The sequence below is a fragment of the Clupea harengus genome, chromosome 9 (assembly GCF_900700415.2).
Source record: "Clupea harengus chromosome 9, Ch_v2.0.2, whole genome shotgun sequence".
Classification (NCBI taxonomy): Eukaryota; Metazoa; Chordata; class Actinopteri; order Clupeiformes; family Clupeidae; genus Clupea; species Clupea harengus.
The window spans coordinates 17,019,121-17,039,120 of NC_045160.1; the positions used below are offsets into that span (position 1 = coordinate 17,019,121).

Below are 20,000 nucleotides of genomic sequence, written 5' to 3' on the forward strand. Positions count from 1 at the left end.
GTCTCTCTGCAAGAACCAGGGCTTCCTGGCTTTGTCAAGGGGAAGAAGCTGAAAAGTGCAAACACATGGGTGCCCTTGTACTCCCAGGTAGACACATATACTCACTCACTCACTCACTCAGACACACACACACACACACTTACACACACACTCTCACACACACACACACACACACACACACACACACACACTTAAACCACTAAAACCGGCAATGTACTCACCCTACAGAAGAGAGCCATAATTAACTATGCCAAAGTATTTTTCCATTTTCTCACGTCGCAAACAAGTCAATGAGTTGCTGTGCGACTCCATGGCAGCAGAACACAAATACTAATTCACACCTGCACCCCTCCACTGCACCTCACACTAATGACTTTCCCTCATCTGTGAACACACACACACACACACACACACACACACACACACACACACACACACACACACACACACACACACACACACACCTACGCAGGTACACAGCGACAATCACACAAACACACAAGGGAAATTACACAGAAAACAAGCGTGTCTTGTATCTTGTGCCTCGTGCCTGATAGCCCAACCGACACCATCAAAACTCTATACATCAATCCGAAACGGAGTCTTATAAATGCTACTGAAAAGGACCTCCATGCAGAGTTCAACTTAAGACACGTATTTTACCTATTTAATTTAATTTAATTTCATGTATTCTGCAGAGCTTCTGTGCTTGGGCTGGAGGGAGCGGAGTGAGTGGTGAGTGGGCTCCGTCAGGCTGGCCAGGAGACCGGAGAACCTCCTCGCTGTGAAACGCCAGCTCTCTCTCTCTCTGCTCCAAACCTCAAAGAAGCCATGAAACACACTGGGCTCACTCACTCACACACACACCTACATACAATCACACACCACACACATGCACAAACAATGGTGTGTGTGTTTGGATATGTGTGTGTGTGTGTGTGTGTGTGTGTGTGTGTGTGTAAGAGAGAGAGAGAAAGAGAGAGAGAGTGATGATGAATTTTCAGAATGAGGGGGGGGGGGAATTCCACAGAAGGGACTTTTGGTTGTTCTGTAGCCGGACCGCACCTCCGCATCTCGGTTTCCTTTGCTCCTGCCTGCCTTTTAAGGGCAGTCAGCCTCACACACCAGCAGCTAGTCCAAAAACAAATAATAACATGCACACACACACACACACACAGAAACACACAGAAACATACTGTCACACTCACACAGTCGAGGAATTTCTTAGCAAACGTGGACGAGTCCCAGTGGCCTTTCCACACATAGAGCCACAGTGCACTGGCCCACTGACTGACAGCGCGCTTTAGACATTATGCGCTAGGAGGGTCCATGTTGCATGTTTGACAACAGGGGGAGCCCTTGAGCATTCCAGAGTGTCTGCGTCAGCTCTTTTCTCACCATGTGAACGGAATGGACCGGGCGGAGAGCAAAGGAACGAGGGAGCGGGAGGGAGGGAGGGAGGGAGGAGGAGAGGAGGCAGACAGCGAGAGATACAAAGAGAGTGTGAGTGGACGAGAAGGAACTAATATGTCCTGCCGCTCCGTCCATGCTTACTCCAGCAGCTCCTCCTGACGTGCGGGTGGCTGCGTGTGGAGCACCTGAGCTGTAAGCCTCACTGTTGGACTGGACTGGGTTGGAACACCAGCGTGCTACTGCTGCTGCTGCTGCTGCTGAGACTGCTGCTAGAGGCCAGCTGGCTGCCCAGAGGCCAGCTCTCAGCCCTTGTGTCCAGCCATCAATTATTCACCACTATATAACCCCCCCTCATGGTCCCTGCCAGGGGAGGGATTAAGAGCTCAGGCTGGTCCCAACCACTGATCCCAGACCAGCTCCAATCATCCTCCTCTAAAGCTTCCCCATGATGGGTAGAAATAAGGCGCCTATACCCAGACCTATATGTGGGCCAGGATAATGATGTACTGTACATGGGGTAGGACTGGGGTGGGCTAACGATGTAGGGATGTACTGCAGCGCCACACATGGCTGCTCCGCACCGGAATACAACCAGCGCCGGTCCACTCAATCATACTAATGCTGTTTTACCGCTTGAGTGCTCCCATCACAGGTAGACTGCTGTTTACACTGAATGAGAGCGAGAGAGAAAGGGAGAGGGGGAGAGAGAGAGAGAGAGAGAGAGAGAGACATTCCATATAAAACATCTCTCTTAACTCCAATCTCGAACAGCATCTGTGTGTGCTGTACGATGCATGCAGTAAATGACAGTCTCCGTTTTCCTTGGGCCAGTGTCAAGTGAGCGCGCACCTTTCCAACCGGTTCAGGGCGCTCCCGCTCCCCTGCTAACCGATTGGCTGTCACACTGAAATGCTCCGGTCATCACTCAAACCTGATTGGCTCTCGTGGCTCCCGTCTCTCCACGGACGGCTGGCTGAGGGCAATGCCCTGATGAGTTGTGGGGGAAGAGTGCTCTGGCTATAAATGGAGCCTGATAAAAAGATGAGTCACCGGGCTGCTTCCCTAGCGCTCCTCTAGTGAACATCTCACTCCGGCCGTGACCACACTCCTCTAGTGAACATCTCACTCCGGCCGTGACCACACTCCTCTAGTGAACATCTCACTCTGGCCGTGACCACACTCCTGTAGTGAACATCTCACTCTGGCCGTGACCACACTCCTCTAGTGAACATCTCACTCTGGCCGTGACCACACTCCTGTAGTGAACATCTCACTCCGGCCGTGACCACACTCCTGTAGTGAACCCCTCACTCCGGCCGTGACCACACTCCTCTAGTGAACATCTCTAGCCGTGACCACACTCCTCTAGTGATTGTCTGTGACCACACTCCTGTAGTGAACATCTCACTCTGGCAGTGACCACAGTCCGTCTCACGCTGACTCTGAAAGTGTATACTTTTGGGCCCCGGCTCACCAGAGACTCGGCGCGCTGAGATCTGGAACTAAATAAGGAGGTGATCTGAGCCTCTTTTGGGGACGCAGTCCGGGTTCAGATACTGCACAGATCTGTTTGTGCTGGCAGTGAGCGCCACAAACGTAAAAAAAAAAAACCTGAAAACTTGGCCCGCACACGGACCCAGGGAACAGCCACCAAGACCTCTGAACGCTGGCTCAGCTGGACAGGCCTCAACCATTGGCAGGGAGTTAGTCAGCATTTCAGTTGGGGGACAGAGAAGTGAAGTCCTTCAATAAGGTGTTGGTCCTCACCCAGAGCTGTGCCCAAGGTGGTGGAGGAAGAAATGGCAGAGGGGAGGGAAGGAGAAGAGAGGGTGTTTCAAGGGGCCTCGTTGGAGAGCACAGCACAAGGATATGACCCTTGGGAGCAGGGCAGAGAGAGCCACATACCAGACATGCTTCCTTCACACACACACACACACACACACACACACACACACACACACACACACACACACACACACACACACACACACACACAGTCCCTCTTCTTGCACACACACACACAGAGACACACACACACACACACACACACACACTCCCTTCTCTCTTCCTCTCTCACACACTCTCTCCCTCCCCTAAAATATCCACGCTCACACACATGCTAATGCTTTCTCTCTTACATGCAAACTCAATACACATGCTGTCTTCTCCCAGCTGTGAGACTGAGTCTAGCCTGGATCAGTTGGCCATGTTCAGCTTCATCCCAGAGGAAGGGCCGATGGGTAATCCGTGAGGGGAGGTGTGGAGTCACGGAGGAGACGATGTGCTGATGTCAGCGACTCCATCAGACAGAGCATGACATCACAAGACAAAAGTGGGTCCTTCTAGACAGCGGCTATTTGAAAGTATTCGTGTAGGTGCAGCTACAGACAGGAAGGTCAAGGCAAAGCATGTCCAGTAACGGTGTCATCCATGGGACCTGTGCTTAAGGGGTCTCTCTAGCCAATGACACATCAGTCAAACCGCCGCTGAGCAGCCAGCCGAGCGTGTCCGGAGTGTGTGTGTGTGTGTGTGTGTGTGTGTGTGTGAGAGACAGAGAAGAGTAGGTGAGGCGGAGTATCATGATGACACAGCTGACCTCTTGAATTCCTGTGGGAGTGAGTCACTAAAAGGAAAAGGGAGAGCTGGCACTGAGATGAGAAGAGGTGAGCAGTGGAAAAGGAAAATAAAGAAGTGAAGAAGTGAGGTGGAGAAAGGTAAAGGACAGACGAGAGACGGCAGGGGAAATTAGACCCAGGGAGGAGGGGAGAGGAGGGGAGGGGAGAGGAGAGGAGAGGAGAGGAGAGCCCTCTCACCTTGATGCCGCTGGTCAAGTCGGTCTTGTAGTAGCGGTCCTGGTGTGCGTTAGCTGCCGCCAGCGTTAGCAGGTAGTCGTTCCTGGCGTGGGTGGCCTTTGAGTTGCAGTCATTCCTCTTGGCTTTTAACTGAGAGACAGAAAATGACAGATGAATGTGTGTGTGTGTGTGTGTGTGTGTGTGTGTGTGTGTGTGTGTGTGTGTGTGTGAGAGTGAGAGTGAGAGAGAGAGAAAGAAATGATTAAACAGAATGAAAGGAAAGAATGGGAACAGGGATCTGTGCTTGTACAAGTATAGTCCCAAGCTGCCAACCACCAGCGTGCCTTTATCTTCCAGCGTTGTTGCCGTGCCCTGAGAAAGCGAGTCTGGCATCAGCTTATGCTGGGAGATTACACTCAAAGAGAGACATTGGGGCCGGTGTCTGCGCTTTGGTCTGCTGCTAACGCTGATCTGGGCTCAGCTGCAAGGACCCAGGTGCTGCCGAGCTCCAGACAGATGAGTGTCAGGCGTGAGAGAGATGAGAGCACACGCGAGTGTGTGGATGAGCGAGTCTCACACACACACACACACACACACACACACAAACAACAACTCAAAGGAAAATGGTTCACTTTCATGTCATCCTCTGATAAATGTGTGAGACGTGAGAAAAGGAAAGAGGATGAGAGGAAGAGAGAGAAAGATACAAAGAGAGTGAGACGGAGAGACAGACAAATGGCACGAACCTTCACGCTAGCTTTCTGTAAACTTATCCTGGACTGGAAGAGCCCCAGCTTTGACCTGTGAGAACACAAGGAGGGGGTAGGGGCAAGAGAGAGTGTGAGTGAGAGCTAAACAGACATCATCAATCAAACCCAGATCAATCCCACTTTACAGCCATGGGCCTGGGCCAGGCAACATAAATCAGTGCATCAGGCCCAGCTTGAACCTGTGAGAACAGCCCAGCAGCCGCTGTAAATCCTCCCCGAGCCTTGGCCCTCCACACGCTGCCAAGCAGCTAAGATACTACTCTTTATGAGAAGCCCGGAGAGGTAGAAGAGAGTGACTGATGCTTTAGGTGTGTGTGTGTGTGTGTGTGTGTGTGTGTGTGTGCGTCATTATCGTTTCAAGACGGCGGGCATCGAATCCATTCAACAAAGCGGGTTTTACTGTGTACTAGCTAAAGCTATAGCAGACACCATTTAAATGGTGATACAGCCATCAGGACCTACACACACTCGATAACTAATGGGATTAGGCCTACTATCAGGTGAAGAAGTCAGATATGTCAGGAAGGAAACATGTGTGTCCTGTATGGGACTATTTCAAATCTAATAGTGAAAGCGGTACAAGCGGATAAAAAATCAAAGGGAAACTCTCCCAAATCCTAAAGCTCAGCTCAAAGTTACCATAGACGGGAATACACGAGACAGAGTGTGAGTGAATAAGGTAATGTTTTTAAAAACCTGCAAGTTTACATGTGAGTTCTTTAGGGATTTTTATACTGGACTGCTTTTCCTGAAAGTGCTGTTGACCAATCACCGTGGTAACTGTGGAGAGAGTGTTCAAATGTGTGTGAGTGCATATGTTAGTACATGTCTTTGAGTAATGTTTATGTGTAAGTGCAGACTTGATGTAGCCTACATTATAACAGAGTTTATGTCTGATTAATATCAGTAAGGAACGACCTCCTGATGTCATCCCCCCAATGAAGAAAGCCTGAGTGTATCAGCACCATCTCCTACCACCCACCCCTCGCCACACAGCAGGTCATTTCAATTCCTGTCCACTTCACGGCGAGTAATAAAATGCAGAGCTAAGCTGACTGTCTGATCAATACAAACTCCCCTCGGCCAGCACACCGCTCCTGGTGGCCAGCCTCTCACTCACCACCCTCCCTCCCTCCCTTCCTCCGTCCCTCAGCCTGTCACTCCTCCTGTCACTCTCTCACTCTCTTTTCTGTCTCGGTTGGCAGGTCTTGTCCTGATGAATGCTTTCTGTGCAGTAGAAAAGCGGGGCTGGCGTTTGTCTTACACTGATTCTGCACTTTGTGAATAAACAGGTCAACGTAAGGTGGGAATTCATTGGGCGGCTGTGGGCTAATTGTGCACTGAATCCTTAATGACTTTACAGTGAGGCTACAGTGATGTTTCCCGTCTCAGACTGCTCCAGCATTTGCAATTCAATCCATACCGGGTGAATAAAGGACAAGCTTTTAGATTTTGATGGTGATGGCTTTCTGGTCAGGCATAAAAATGGGACAGCCCTAGAAGCTACTGGCACGACTGCCTTCATCCCTGTCGGGCGCTAACTGGCCAAGCTCCTGGGTGCGGTTAACGGTTAGCTGTTAGTGTCCCCCCCCTGCGGGGTGGACAGGCAAACAGGCGGGCGAGGCACCTACTTGGCCTCGATGTCGGCCTTCTCCCTGACGGCCTGGGCCATCTGCTCCAGCTCGAAGTACTTCTTCTTGGACTTGGCCAGGTCTTTCACCGAGTCCTGCAGCTCCGCCTGGATGCGGCCCAGCTGCTCGATGCACTGCACACAGGGGGCAGACAAGGGGCGCCGTCAGCGGGGAGTGAGGGGAGGTGGCACATACAGCGATGGGCACTCTGCCATGACGGGCAACATGCTGCACTACTCACGGACACATAACATGTACATGTACACATAACTACAAAACTACAATGCACAGCATCTCACTATAAGGGTCAAGACAGAAAGTGTTTTTCTTTTTTTTCCTCCGTTCTTTGTCTATCTTCCCCACTCTGTACCCGTTTTAGCTGCTGCTCCTTGTAGAGCCGGAGGGTTTTGGCCGGATCTGTGATGTCGTTCTTGTAGTTCTCGAAGACGTTGATGCGCGACTGCGTCACCTGCACCGTGCCCTCCAGGTAGGCCCTCCACACCGCATACACATTCCTACACAGAGACGTACAGAGAGAGAGAGAGAGGGAATAAAATCAGTGAAAGAGAAGGAAAGGAGAGGGGGAGGAGATGGGAGGAAGACAGAGAAATGAACAATCTCAGCACGTATAGGGTAGACACACACACACACACACACACACACACACACTCCCTCAAGCGCATCAATTTCCATGACAGCCCAAATAAAAAACAGAACCAATCAAGCGTGCAGCCCAACAGACAAGGGGCTGAACTACTGCTGCTGCTGGGATGAACACAAACACAGCAAAAACTTGGCCGGGCAAAAAGAAGTAAAGTAAAAACGAGTGCGGAGAAACCATGCTCACCTGTAGTCAGTGTGCTGGTCATCAGGTTTGATCCCTGGCCAGTCTCTCTTCAGGTACTGGCTGGCCAACTTCTGCAGAGCCTGGCAAACACACAGAAAAAAACAGCCAGCGTTAGATAACTAATGTCACATTGCAGCTCAACAGGAACCAACATGGTCACAGACTCTGCTCCCAGTATGTATATGAGCTGGAGCGAGTCTGTACGGTATTGGAAGAGCCTATGGTTTAAGGGGTTCGCTGCATGAGAGACTGTGCAGCGTAGGTGAGGCAGAACGAGCCAAACTCAGAGGCCAGGATCTCTACACGAGCACAGATTGACTGAGAGGGCCATGTGCGTCTTCTCACCATCCACACCATAAACATTCATTCATTACAGCAGCATGAAAGACAAAAGACCCGCAACAGCCGTCACACACACACACACACACACCCTCTCCCTTTCACAATCAACCATTTACCCCCCCCCCACACACACACACACACACACTCGTGCTCAATCAACTCATACAGCACACACAAACACAGGCTGGAGGCCCAAGCGTGGAGCCAGGGCCATATGTTTGCACAGTGCTGGAGGGGGAGCGTATGGGGCAGCTTCACTGGGAAAGCGGAGGACATTAAAAAGAGCCCCACTCCAAACACATAACCAAGCCCCCCCCCTTCTCTCCTCTCTCTATACTTCCATACAGATGGAGGGGGTACACAAAAACAACAACAACAAAGAGAAAACAATCCCAAGGCTTCTGTTGGCCCACTTCATCCTGTGGCCATTAGGCAGCCACTGTTCTCACCGGTGCACCCCATAGAGAGAGGGGGTGGAGTGGGAGTGTGTGTGTGGGGGGGGGGAGATTAACAGGCTGTGATCCGTGGACGTTTACCGCTGCATAAACATGGCACAGTTATGTCACCGCCACCTGCCAGCCTGTCCTGTGTGCCACACAACGGCAGAGAGGGAGAGAGGGGCCACTAGGAGCCAGGCTGGAGAACCGGGCCCCGGCTCACGAGCAACAGAGGGTTCCAGAGACTGCCTGAGTGTGGTTGGTTTTGGGTGAGCGCACACACACACACACACACACACACACACACACACACACACACCACACACACACACACACACACAACAGCACAGAGGCTTCTCTAGTCTGATCCTGACAGATCCTTCTCTAATCACTGTTTCTATTTTAAACAAGAGATGAAAATGATGAACTCAGCCATTAAGTCATGGGTCAGCTGTGTGTGTGTGTGTGTGTGTGTGTGTGTGTGTGTGTGTGTGTGTGTGTGTGTGTGTGTGTGTGTGTGTGTAAGAGAGAGAGAGAGAGAGAGAGAGAGAGAGAGAGAGAGAGAGAGAGAGAGAGAGTGAGTGAGTGAGTGAGTGAGAGACTTATGTGTAAGGGTGTAAGTATATTCTGGCTTCCTTCCGTAGCACAGTGTGGATATGTTACCTACCTCACACACATGCACACACACGCATGCACGTACACACACACACACACGCACGCACGCACGCACGCACGCGCACGAAAGGTAGAAGAATAAGGCCCTTCTCCTCCAAATTTGACATGTCTAAGGGGTGTCCGGGCTGCTGAGTTGGGTGGGGTGTAAGAAAAGGAGGGAGGGAAAGAGAGAGAGAGAGAGAAGTCTTTCAGCAGGCTCAAAAAGCGCAGTGATCAGCTGAGCTTACGTCTTTTATTTACCTTCCTCCTCCTCCTCCTCCTCTTTCAGCGCCGCTTAAAATAGCCAACACACACCCCGTCTCTACACAGACACACAAACACAAACACCTCTCCACTCTGCAGTTTTCTGTCTTTGAGTGTGTATCTGTGAGTGTGACACGCTGGCACACACACACGCACACACACACACACACACGCACACACACACACGCACACACACACGCGCACACGCACACACAAGCGCACGCGCACACACACACACACACATACACACATTGAGAGGAGGGAGTTTACAAAGCACACATCTCAAATGCAGGAATGAAAATAAGGTGGAAAACACGGTAGAAAAAGAAAGGAGAGTCTGTAAGCCCACATCTGCCTCAGAAGTTTGCTATTCACATTCTCATCCTCCACCCCTCTCTCTCTCTCTCCCTCGTTTACTGTCACTCTTTCCCTCCCTGCCTTCTCTCTCTCCCTCCCTTTCAGTTTCTCTCCCTCCCTGTCGCTCTCTCTTTGCACTGGAAAGTCCTTCTGTGTGTGCTTCAGGGCTGTATAGAGGTCTATGGTGGATCCAGGTGTAGTCGTGTCTACAGTCTAATTATCTGTGTTAAGGGTTAAGTGAGGATGTCAACTGGTAAACTGGTGATCTGAATGCTTGTTTTAGCCTTGACCGGACTGAGGTGATATATATATATATATATATATATATAATATATAGAAGGACTGTACATGTACGTGTACGTGTTTTTGTGTGTGTGTGTGTGTGTGTGTGTGTGTGTGTGTGTGTGTGTGTGTGTGTGTGTGTGTATGAACTTCTGATCCCCTCTATAGGGCAACAGGTAAACAGGTCTTATGAGAGAACATTTTGGGACATACACCATTACCAAACATGCACAGACAGACAAACCAGGTTCACCTAAATAGTTTGACTGAGGCAGCCAGAAAGATATGGACTTGTGAGAGAGTAGCAAAGAATGTATCAGTCACTGAGTGTGTGTGTGTGTGTGTGTGACAATACATGAGTGAGGGAGTGAAGGAGAGAAAGCCAGGCTGGTCTGACACTGACTAATGACAGAGTGCACTAAAGCACCCTAAAAAAAGAGCTGCCAATTACAGCTCTTGTCTTGCAAATCAAGTTTTACAGTAGAGGAGAAGGGGGTGAGGCTCGAGAGCTGTGGGTTTATCTTGTCGGAAATCAGAGCGTGTCATCGTTAGCTTTGTTTGGCTAATTTGCCCCGTAGTCAGCGTCGTTGTTTGGACTTCACCACACGGTAAATGTACAAGCTGAGGGTGACCTTCCACCTGTGCTCTTGGCCAAGGAGACGGAGGAGAGCACAATGGTGGGAAAACACAGTCCCAGACTAGCTGATTTGGTAGATAATGGCATATGGTGGATGCCCCCTCCACCCCCCCTGCCCCCAGGCTCCAGTGCCCACTGCCTCCCTGAGGGTCTGTGGGGTTCCAGGTGTGATGGGTCGATTGCTCTCCTATTGGTGTACCCCCCGGGGTACCGACCCGCACAGGTAATCATACCTTCTCTGTCCAACAACCACCTGCCGCTCAACGACACATTACCATGGCGACAGGCGTGTGTGAGCGTGTGTATGTGTGTGGTCTCGGGGGGTAAGATGACACCGGTAAAAAAAGCACCCGAATCGGCCAGTCTTCTTCTGAGCAGGCAGGAAGAGGCCATGTGTGACAACGTAAACATAGTTTTTGGGGGTTTCAAAAAGAAAAAGAAACAAGGAAAAGCCTCTAAAGCTTCTAGCACCTTCTGTGTTTATAAGTGCCACTTAAATCACACGGGGTGTGTGAAAGCCCTCTCCGTGTGTGGCGCCTGCTTCCCCCTCTGACGGCCAATGGGCTGAGAGCAGGACGCACCGGGAGCCAAACGGAACCCAAACAGCATGTGCATACTTTCTCACGCTCTCGCTCGCCGTGTCATTAACTGCTCCGTAGAGGGAACGGCTCTGGCACAGAGATATGGCACGGGGGCCGCTTTATCTCACGACTCTCCATCTGACCGCATTCTGGGTCGGAACACTCAAGCCCAACTGACAGATGGTGGGGGGGTTATGGGTGAGGTGATTTAATGGCGGCAACCAAAGACATCTTCATTATTGAAGCCAAAACAAAAAACAACAGATGTTAGTGATAAAATGTATGTATAGGCTTTAGGTGCAAATGTATATGATAAGATGCAGCATATGGCGTCATGCCCCCTCCTCTTGCCAAATTCAACGGTGCATCGCGCAGTTGTGAGATTTTCTTCTATGCCATTTCATGCACAGTAATTTGGCTTTCAGTCTTTGGTTCACACAGAGCTTGAAAGACCTGAAGCCACAAGGTGTGGCCAAGATGTGAGAAAAACGTCAGCCTCTGTTTAAAATGGGAAGTTCTGTCAGACACAGCATATTAGGTCATCCAGCAGTCTCAGACGGAGTCGTCAGCAGGTGGGGTCAGGGCATCGCTCCTTATATGGGTCAAAAAACACAGACTTACAGCAAACAAAAGATTTGTGGAGTTATTTACCGAGAGGAGATTACAGGCCTTAATCTGTCACTGGGGGTTATGAGGGCTAGGGGTGAACAAAGACAAAAGGGGATTGATAATAATCAAGCTAAACACCCGTTGGGTAAACATCCAGAAAATAGGTCGATCACTATTGATATCGAGAACTTAAAACAAGCTACCGTGAAACAAACAGGGGTTTTGACAGTGGTGACCATCTTGGTGGTTTCAGTGAGCTTGAACTTGCTCTTGAGGAGATGGTACATGAAGATCAGGACCCCCTGCATGGCAGTTAGTCTCCTCCAAGCACGACAGGGGACCTGGCCAGACTGGTAGCTGGGAAATAGGGGGGGGGGGGGGGGGACGACGACTCCACTAATACACCAGGTCTGGCGGAAACTCCACTAATACACCAAACCGACTACCCTAAAACACCCACATTCACACACACTTCCTGTTTTTGTTGGGCAAGTGGGGTGTTGAAAGGTAGGTCTGCCCATCAGGATATCCTGTGCAGACCATGCAACTCAGAGGAGAGAAGAAAGAGAGTGGGAGAAGGTGAGGAGAGAGAGAGGCACTGAGTCATGTGCAGACTGACGTCCTGGTGTGGAGGAAATGACAACATAATGGGGGCACTGAGACTGGGAAGGGGGAAGCTGTGACGTATTATCTTCAGGTAAGCCAGAATCAGTGAGGTGACATCACCACAATAGCAGTCGGTGACACACCATTATGGTTGAGTGAATACGCAATCTCCATAAGCTGTAAAATAAAAGAAGAAATTCTCAGTCAGTGTTCAGTCCTGATTGGCCTTATTGGAGGTTGTTCATCATCTAAAGGAGCAGTAAAAAACTCTGAGGTTGATGTAGGCTTTTGTCCTCTCATTGAAAGCAAAATCATAAAACGATGAGGCCATAAAAGGATGGAATCTTTGCCAGACGTTTTAGGATCAATCTCCCATCCCACTGTTCCCTTTCCAGCTACCTAACAAGCCACTCTTCTCAACCACTTCCAGTCTAGTGCACCTCACCTCACCTCCCTCTCTTTCCCCTCTAAATCACCCCCTTCTCCTCCCCTCTCCTTTCATCCACTGTTTTACTCCAATTCCAGCCTTCACTTTAAATCTTTCACTCAATCCATCTTTTACACAGCCCTGGCCTGCCATGTTGACAGTCAGCAGGACATCCAAACACATTACCAGTTATAACATTAGAGTCAGATGCGGGTGTGGTGTTTGTGTGGCTAAAATGCATATTGACTTTAACCCCCAGGCATTATGCCGAGTCAGCAAGGGGACACACACACACACACACACACACACACACACACACAAAGACAGAGAAAGAGAGAGGGAGGGAGAGAGAGAGAAAGAAAGAAAGATGGAGCAGCGAGGTCCAGTGCCAGCTCAGCGTTTAGCTTGGAGGATTAAAAACAACAGGATCTCAGCCTTTCCTGTGGCCAGAATGATGGGAGGAAGCCTTGCACCACTGCACTGTGGGTCACTGCGCGAGGCATGCGTGCAACATGCCTGTGTGTGTACAACAGAAAAGACGGCGAAAAGAAAGAAGGAAAGAATGGGAAACCGACAGAGACAAATGACCGGGTAGTGTATGTGAGCGTGTTGAGCGGAGATAAGCGAGATGAATGAGGATGGAAGTGAGCTCAGAGACTGGGAGAGAGAGGGGGAGAGAGAGAGAGAGAGAGAGAGAGAGGGGTAGAGAGAGAGAAAGAGAGGGGGAGAGCAGTGAGTAGTAAGAGACTGGTAGAAAGAGAGAGGGGGAGAGAGAGAGAGAGGGGGAGAGTAGTGAGTAGTAAGAGACTGGTAGAAAGAGAGAGGGAAGGGCGTTGGGCTTGGCTGAGTGAGTGTTTGCAGAGCCAGCGTTCTGTGGCGCTGGAGGTCCACTCCGGACCAGCCCGGACCGGCCGTCCTGCTCACACTCGTCACACAGTCTCCCCTTTGTGCTTTGTGCCCGGCTCTACTCTGTGGGTCAGCTTCCAGAACCGGCCCTGCCCTTCTCACACGGGCACAATGGGGGCATTGAGCTGGCAACGCCATTGATGAAGTTTCCAGAAGCTTCATGGCTTGGCCTATCTGCCTCTCTGCTCCAAAATCAATCCTGCCACCGTGTCTGTTAACCCCCCCCCCACCCCCACCCTCCACTTCTACCTCATCAACCAGCAGGGCAGGACAACGAGCCCTGACTGCCCAGCTAAGGCACTCAGTCTGGGGCAGTGAGACGAGGTGGGCTTGGGTTCTGGCCCAGTCTACCCCTTTGGTGGACCTCATCCAGGAGGAGGACCTCTGGCTGCTGGCCCCTGCTGGCAAAGGGCAAAGTAAACCCAGCACCAGAGAGAACCCTGGCATCTGGAGAGGCCGGCTATAAAACATAAGAAGTGCTGAATGCCAGCACACGTCTACCTCACCGTGTCCACGGGGCAAAGAGGGGAGTGCTAGGCCTAACTCTGGATTCTTCTGCCACACAACAGAGAGATGGTGTGGGGTACTGGGCTTGGCTCACGGTCTGGTTTCATACAGCGTTGTGTTTGTGTGCGTGTGGGGTGAGAAGATGCAAAGCTGCCTCCACACACACATTCTGGGAGCCATTAAACCCCTTGCAAGTTAGGGTTTGATTTGATGCCAAACTGGGTCTTTTGCTCAAGTGGAAGAACGAGAAATAAAGACAGAAAAAGAAACTGAGAGAAAGAAGAGGGGAAGAGTGAAGCACACAAGCGAGGGGCCGGGCGTGCTAATGTGTAGGGCCTGTTAGTGCGATACACTCTAATCGACTGTGGTTGTTTATTGGCCTCGGGGCTTCTTCCAGCTCAACAGTCCAAGCGCTAATGCTACATCCTGAGACGAGCCGCACCGCCCAACGGACTGCTCAGCCGAGTCGAAGCGGCAAACCCTGGAGCATAAGGTGACCATGTGTGCTCTTTGGAGAGTTTCGGTTAAGACAACTGTTTCACTTTCACCGAAGCAGGATCGGGTTCCACAACAATTCCGATCTGGTTTGGGTTGAGTTATCGCTTCACAATGAGGCCAGGCCTTCTTGTCATGCATAATCTATGGCTCCAGCAAGAAGTCTGTGTGTGTGTGTGTGGGGGGGGGGGGGGGCAGTAGGAAGAGGGTCACCTCAGACCCCCAGGCCCTCTGCTCACCATATGTTTCCTGCATGCTCTCGTGTTTCTGAAGGGGAGAGGGGGATGAAGAAAGGGAAGAGAGCAGGTCGGAGAGACTGTGTGTCCTGATGCAGCACAGCAAAGGAGACATAGAGCTCTAAAAAACCTAGACTGTTGGCCTTGCGTGGCATGGCGTATGCACAGGTGCGTGCTTGTGTGAATATTGGACGTCAGCCTCAACAAAGCATGATCTTCCTCAAGGGGGCACAGAGGGGTGCAAGTGTGTTTCTTTCAACTCCGGATGGACGGGAAGGTTTCGGAGATTTTTTAGCTGAGAAAAAAACCTTTTTGTGCAGGTTTTCACAAACATGCTTCATCGCTGTAGGGGTTTCAGTTTGGGAACGGGCTCACTGGCTGGGCTGAGGACTCTGTTTGACGGTGTGGGGGGGTGGGACAGGATCACAGTCATCTTCCTTATTTTATTGCTGGGCAGGCCCCTCTCTGACGGAGGGAGTCTGGCGTCTGGAGTGGCCGAGCTGATCAGGCCATTATTCCCCTCTCGACCCTTCACCTTTGCCTTCCTGACCCACATAACCCCCCCCCCCCCTCCCAGACGGTGTCAATGCTGGGTAGGAATCAACCACAGTGTGGCTAACAACAGCATACACACCCATACAAGCACCAGATACAAAGCTACACATACAGACACAGACACCATTAACACATATGTACGGAAACTCACAAAACACATGGCACACACCACTGCAAACACATGCACACTTCAGTATTGTCAGATAGTAGGATTGTGTGTCTGCTACCAAGCATCCAGATTTGCTGGGCCAGACGGCTTCAGTCTTGGCTACGCTTGTGTGCTTTATGCCTGGAGCCAAAAATCCTACATTAAAGAGGATGCAGAGGAGCCACACACACAAACACACAGACGCACACACACACACAAACATACACACACACACACACACACACACACACACACACCACACAAACACAGCACACACACACACCAACACACACACACACACACACACACACAGACGCACACACACACACACACACAGACACAGACACAGACACACATGCACACACGCACACACACACACACACACACACACACACACACCAAGGTTATTATAGTTAACGAAAACTAACGAAAAAACGAAAACGAGGTGTGATTTTTCTTTTCGTTAACTGAAATAAAAATAAAAACGAGGCTTTATAAAAAAAACGATAACTAACTGAAACTGTATTGTGTCTTTACAAAACTAACTAAAATAAAATAGAATTATAGAGAAAATGTCCTTAGTTTTCGTCTTTGTCAATGTATTTCATAGATGTCAATTGATTTCATACATAGCGTCTATCTTCCGCCGTACCACTTTTACTACACGCCCCTCACCTGGTATTATGGCGGCAAAAGTCGGGAGAAAGCGACAGAGTCCTATTTGGGATTACCTGGAACAGTAACGTGCGGTGAGGTTCGTGGCTGGTGAGGCACTGACTCTTTCAGAGTCAGATTTACAAATATATAAACCCAATACAGTAGCTTAAATCACCATTCAATTGGCAGCTTGCACATTGACTACTGGTTGTTTTTCATATCAGCATTCTAACATAGGTAAGGTGGCTACATACAGTTGGCAGCTGCTAGCTTGTGATGAACTCGTGTTAATATGTGTGATTATGTACAACTTTAGCTGCAATTCAAGTTTAATTTCTCAAAATCAGCTCACCAAAGTGATCACAACCACTTGTTTGATGTTAAATGGCTTTACATAGACATTAAACAATCCTAAGAGAACGGGAAATTAACGGAGCAAGGGCTTTCTCTGATATCAATGTAATGTTAGCGAATGAGGGGTGAGATACCCCCCTGCTAATATTTAGTCTCCGCTGTACGTCCAAAACCAAATCTATTCTTGAGGTTCAAAATATTTTCAAAACATTTTGGCTTTGGATGTGAGAAGTCGATCGAGTTATCTTCTGTCCCGTCGTTTCAAGCATTCATTTTAGCTACGGCATTGGTCTCCCATTATTGATCAATTCACGTTTTGATTGAAAGTCCAGTTATGAGAAATGTTTTAGCTTAGCTATAGAATCTTCCATTTTCGTAGTCAATGTCAAATATAAGAAGAGTAACGGCAGAACAAGAATAAACCCGACCGGTGGGCTCTCGCATGCTCCCTTTATTGAAGCAGAGGTACTATTTGCCTCCTCTCCGTGCTTTTTCACTGCGGCTTTACGTCAGATCAGCAAAACTAAATAGGTTCTACGCATGCGCTCAACCTAGTTTGTGAGGGATTGCGCAATCTGAGATGAGGCACAGCTCGTCGCTGCCTCACCGTCTCGCTGTCTCCTGTCTGTTTGAACAGGACATGCGCAAATTCTGTTTTTATTACATATTATTTATTATAGCTTGTATCTTCTATTCATTTTGAGCATTTTGTTTTGACTGCCCCCCCCCCCCCCCCCCTCTTGGTTTCTTGCATTCCGCGGTAAAGACTAAAACTAATACTGAAACTAATAAAAACTAAACTCAAACTAAGCATTTTCAAAAAATAGAAACTAAACTAAACTAGCAAACCCGCTTTAAAAACTAATTAAAACTAAACTGAAATTGAAAACAAAAAGTCAAAACGAAATAAAAATAAAAACTAGTGAAAAACGCAAAACTATAATAACCTTGACACACACACACACACACACACACACACACACACACACACACACACACACACACACACACACAGCCCTAGCTGCCAATGGCATCTGGCTGATGGGGGCTGGCACATGGTCAGTGTTTTAATGGAGATGGGCTGGGGGTCTAATAACTGTATTAAAGACTGTGAAGTGTGTGAAGAGAGGACACCGGGGGCACGGGAGCCAATCTATAATACTGGGCACGGCACTTTCTGCCAGGCTGATTGATGCAGCAGTAGAGAAGGGCTTTCATCATGGGTGTGTAAACACACACACATGTACACACACACACACACACACACACACACACACCCACACACACTGGGTTACCATTTTGTATCGAATCAATGAGTTCACACCAGATGATTTTTTTTCATCCCTCAGGGAGATGTTGTGATGTACAGAGGTCAACATGACAGGGACAGAACAGAAACAGAACGTCGGGCTGAAATAGAGGGAAATATGAGAGTGTGAAAGAGAGAGAGTGAGAGGGGAGGTCTCTTGCACCTTGCACTTATCATATGGTCTGATGTCGACCGTCCCAAACATCCTAACACAGACAACCCCTATTTGCTCATTATTGCCCCTTCTTCCTGATATAATGTAACCCCCCCTCCCCATGTCCACCAGACACACACATGATGCCTCTCATTATGGCCTCTGGCCTCACCAGGGCAACCACTTTCCTGCTTGTCTGTGCCCAGTGCCAGTATTCTCACATCTGGCCATTGCCATGGAGACAGCACCTGGTGCCTATAAACCATCTTGTGTATGTGTGAGACCAAGGGGGCAGAGAGGAGAAAACAAGGGAAGGAGAGGAGAGAGAGAGAGAGAGAGAGAGAGAGAGAGCAAAGGACCTCTAGTTCTCGAAGGTGCACTTGGCCAGACTAGACAGCTCATTTAACAGCCAGAGCAAACAGTCAGCGGCCCAATGACCACCACACTACAGCACACGCTCTGTGTCTAGGACCTATGGAGACATTTTCTATGTTTGCCTTTAACCTGAGTGTGCATGTGTGAGTGAGTACAGGGTTGTCTGTGTGTATGTTTATACACCTGAGCCTGCATCATTAACATTAGTCTGTCTGTCTGTGTGTGTGTGTGTGTGGGGGGGGGGGGGGGGGGGGGTTATGGGTGTGTGCTTGTTAGTGGACGTGCTCTGGCGCAAGATGTGTTTGATGGCTTTTTAAAGGGCCATTATGAGCAGGCACCCAGAAGGGCAGCCACAGGACCAGCAGCAGCAGCGCCGCTCTCAGCTCTCAGGCAGAGGAGACTGGAGGCCAGCCAGTCAGGAACCACATTTCACCCCCGCTCTCCTCCACAAACCACCTCCTCTCCTCTCCTCTCCGCCTCCAGCTCATCTCTTGCTCCTCGTGTTCATCCCTCCACTGGCTGGCAGCAGCTCCCGGCCACCCAGCGAGATGTTCAGTTTTCTTTCACACACACTATCTCCACTGGGGCCATTTAAATCTCTAAGTTCAGACTCAGCCCTTTCGGAAAAACACACGATTCCACCCTTCTATTTTTCTTGCTATTAGTTGAGGCACTAGTTTGGCCACAACAACTTCCAATGTGTTATCCAATGATTCTCACGCCCACGTCTGCCCCCAACCACACAAACAGATTGTGAAAACAACAAAACCAACACATACAGAGACGTTCAGGCGTAACTTCTTCCTCTATTTTTACAGCCTCAAGCTGCTCCACTCTTCCACCCATTTCACACTCTCTCTCTCTCTCTCTCTTTCTCTCTTTCTCTCTAGACCATTTCTTCTCACGCTATGTCTGTCTCACTGCCATCACTTCCTTGGCTGTCTTTCTCTTTACCTTTCTTCCCATCCCCTCCCTCTGTCTGCCACCAGTAGCTATCTGTGAGTGAGGATGACGAAGATGATGACGGAGATCACGAGGCTCTGCTAAATCCATGTCAGATCCTAAGCCCCACACCCTTCAACCCCTGGGGATGACATCATCTCCCTGCGCCACCCTGTCTGTGGCCCCTCCCATGGGGCGCGTGTCCGGGGCTTTTTGGCGGGGCGTCTTCCTGTCCTGTCTGATCGGTGACAGTAGATTGGACACGGCAGACGGGGGTCAGGCGCGTCCGAGTGGGAAACTGTGGGGCTGTGTGACTGGCTTCACCGGAGTCTGACCGGGTCTACCGTTGGGCCATCTGCACCGGCACTGCTGTCCAGCTCAGTCAGACGCCAGCGCAGCCAAACGTCAATAGCAAACGCAACAAGAATCCAAAAACATAATCTGGGCATAAACTACGGGCTAAGCTTCTAACTGTGGATTACAGAGGCCTGAAAAAGTCTTGAGCCAGAAAATAAATATATAAAATATATTTACACGCAGCCACACACATATTTACACATCAGAGAGCCAACTCTTCTTTGAGGGGTGCGTATGCATTTTCTCTGGTGGCTTGGATCAATCCAAATGCCCCAGAATAAATCAGTCAGTCAGCTTCTGCTGAAGGTCCACTGGTAAAACACAGTAGCTCTGCCAAGGTGACAGCTTCAATTCCC

The 20,000-nt window shown here is 49.8% G+C and overlaps 1 protein-coding gene across 4 annotated transcripts in view; it reads right to left on the minus strand.

Annotated features, from left to right (window-relative positions):
• The window catches only part of LOC105897183 (F-BAR and double SH3 domains protein 2), a 64,884-nt gene that overhangs the window by 21,114 nt on the left and 23,770 nt on the right, over nt 1-20,000 (minus strand). For all 4 annotated transcript variants that reach the window (XM_031573695.2, XM_031573694.2, XM_031573697.2 and 1 more), the window contains exons 4-8: nt 7,454-7,533; nt 6,977-7,121; nt 6,607-6,740; nt 4,952-5,006; nt 4,227-4,355 (exon numbers count right to left, since the gene is read on the minus strand). In XM_031573695.2, the coding sequence (XP_031429555.1) occupies nt 4,227-4,355; nt 4,952-5,006; nt 6,607-6,740; nt 6,977-7,121; nt 7,454-7,533 (543 nt within the window). The remainder of the gene's footprint in view (nt 1-4,226; nt 4,356-4,951; nt 5,007-6,606; nt 6,741-6,976; nt 7,122-7,453; nt 7,534-20,000) is intronic.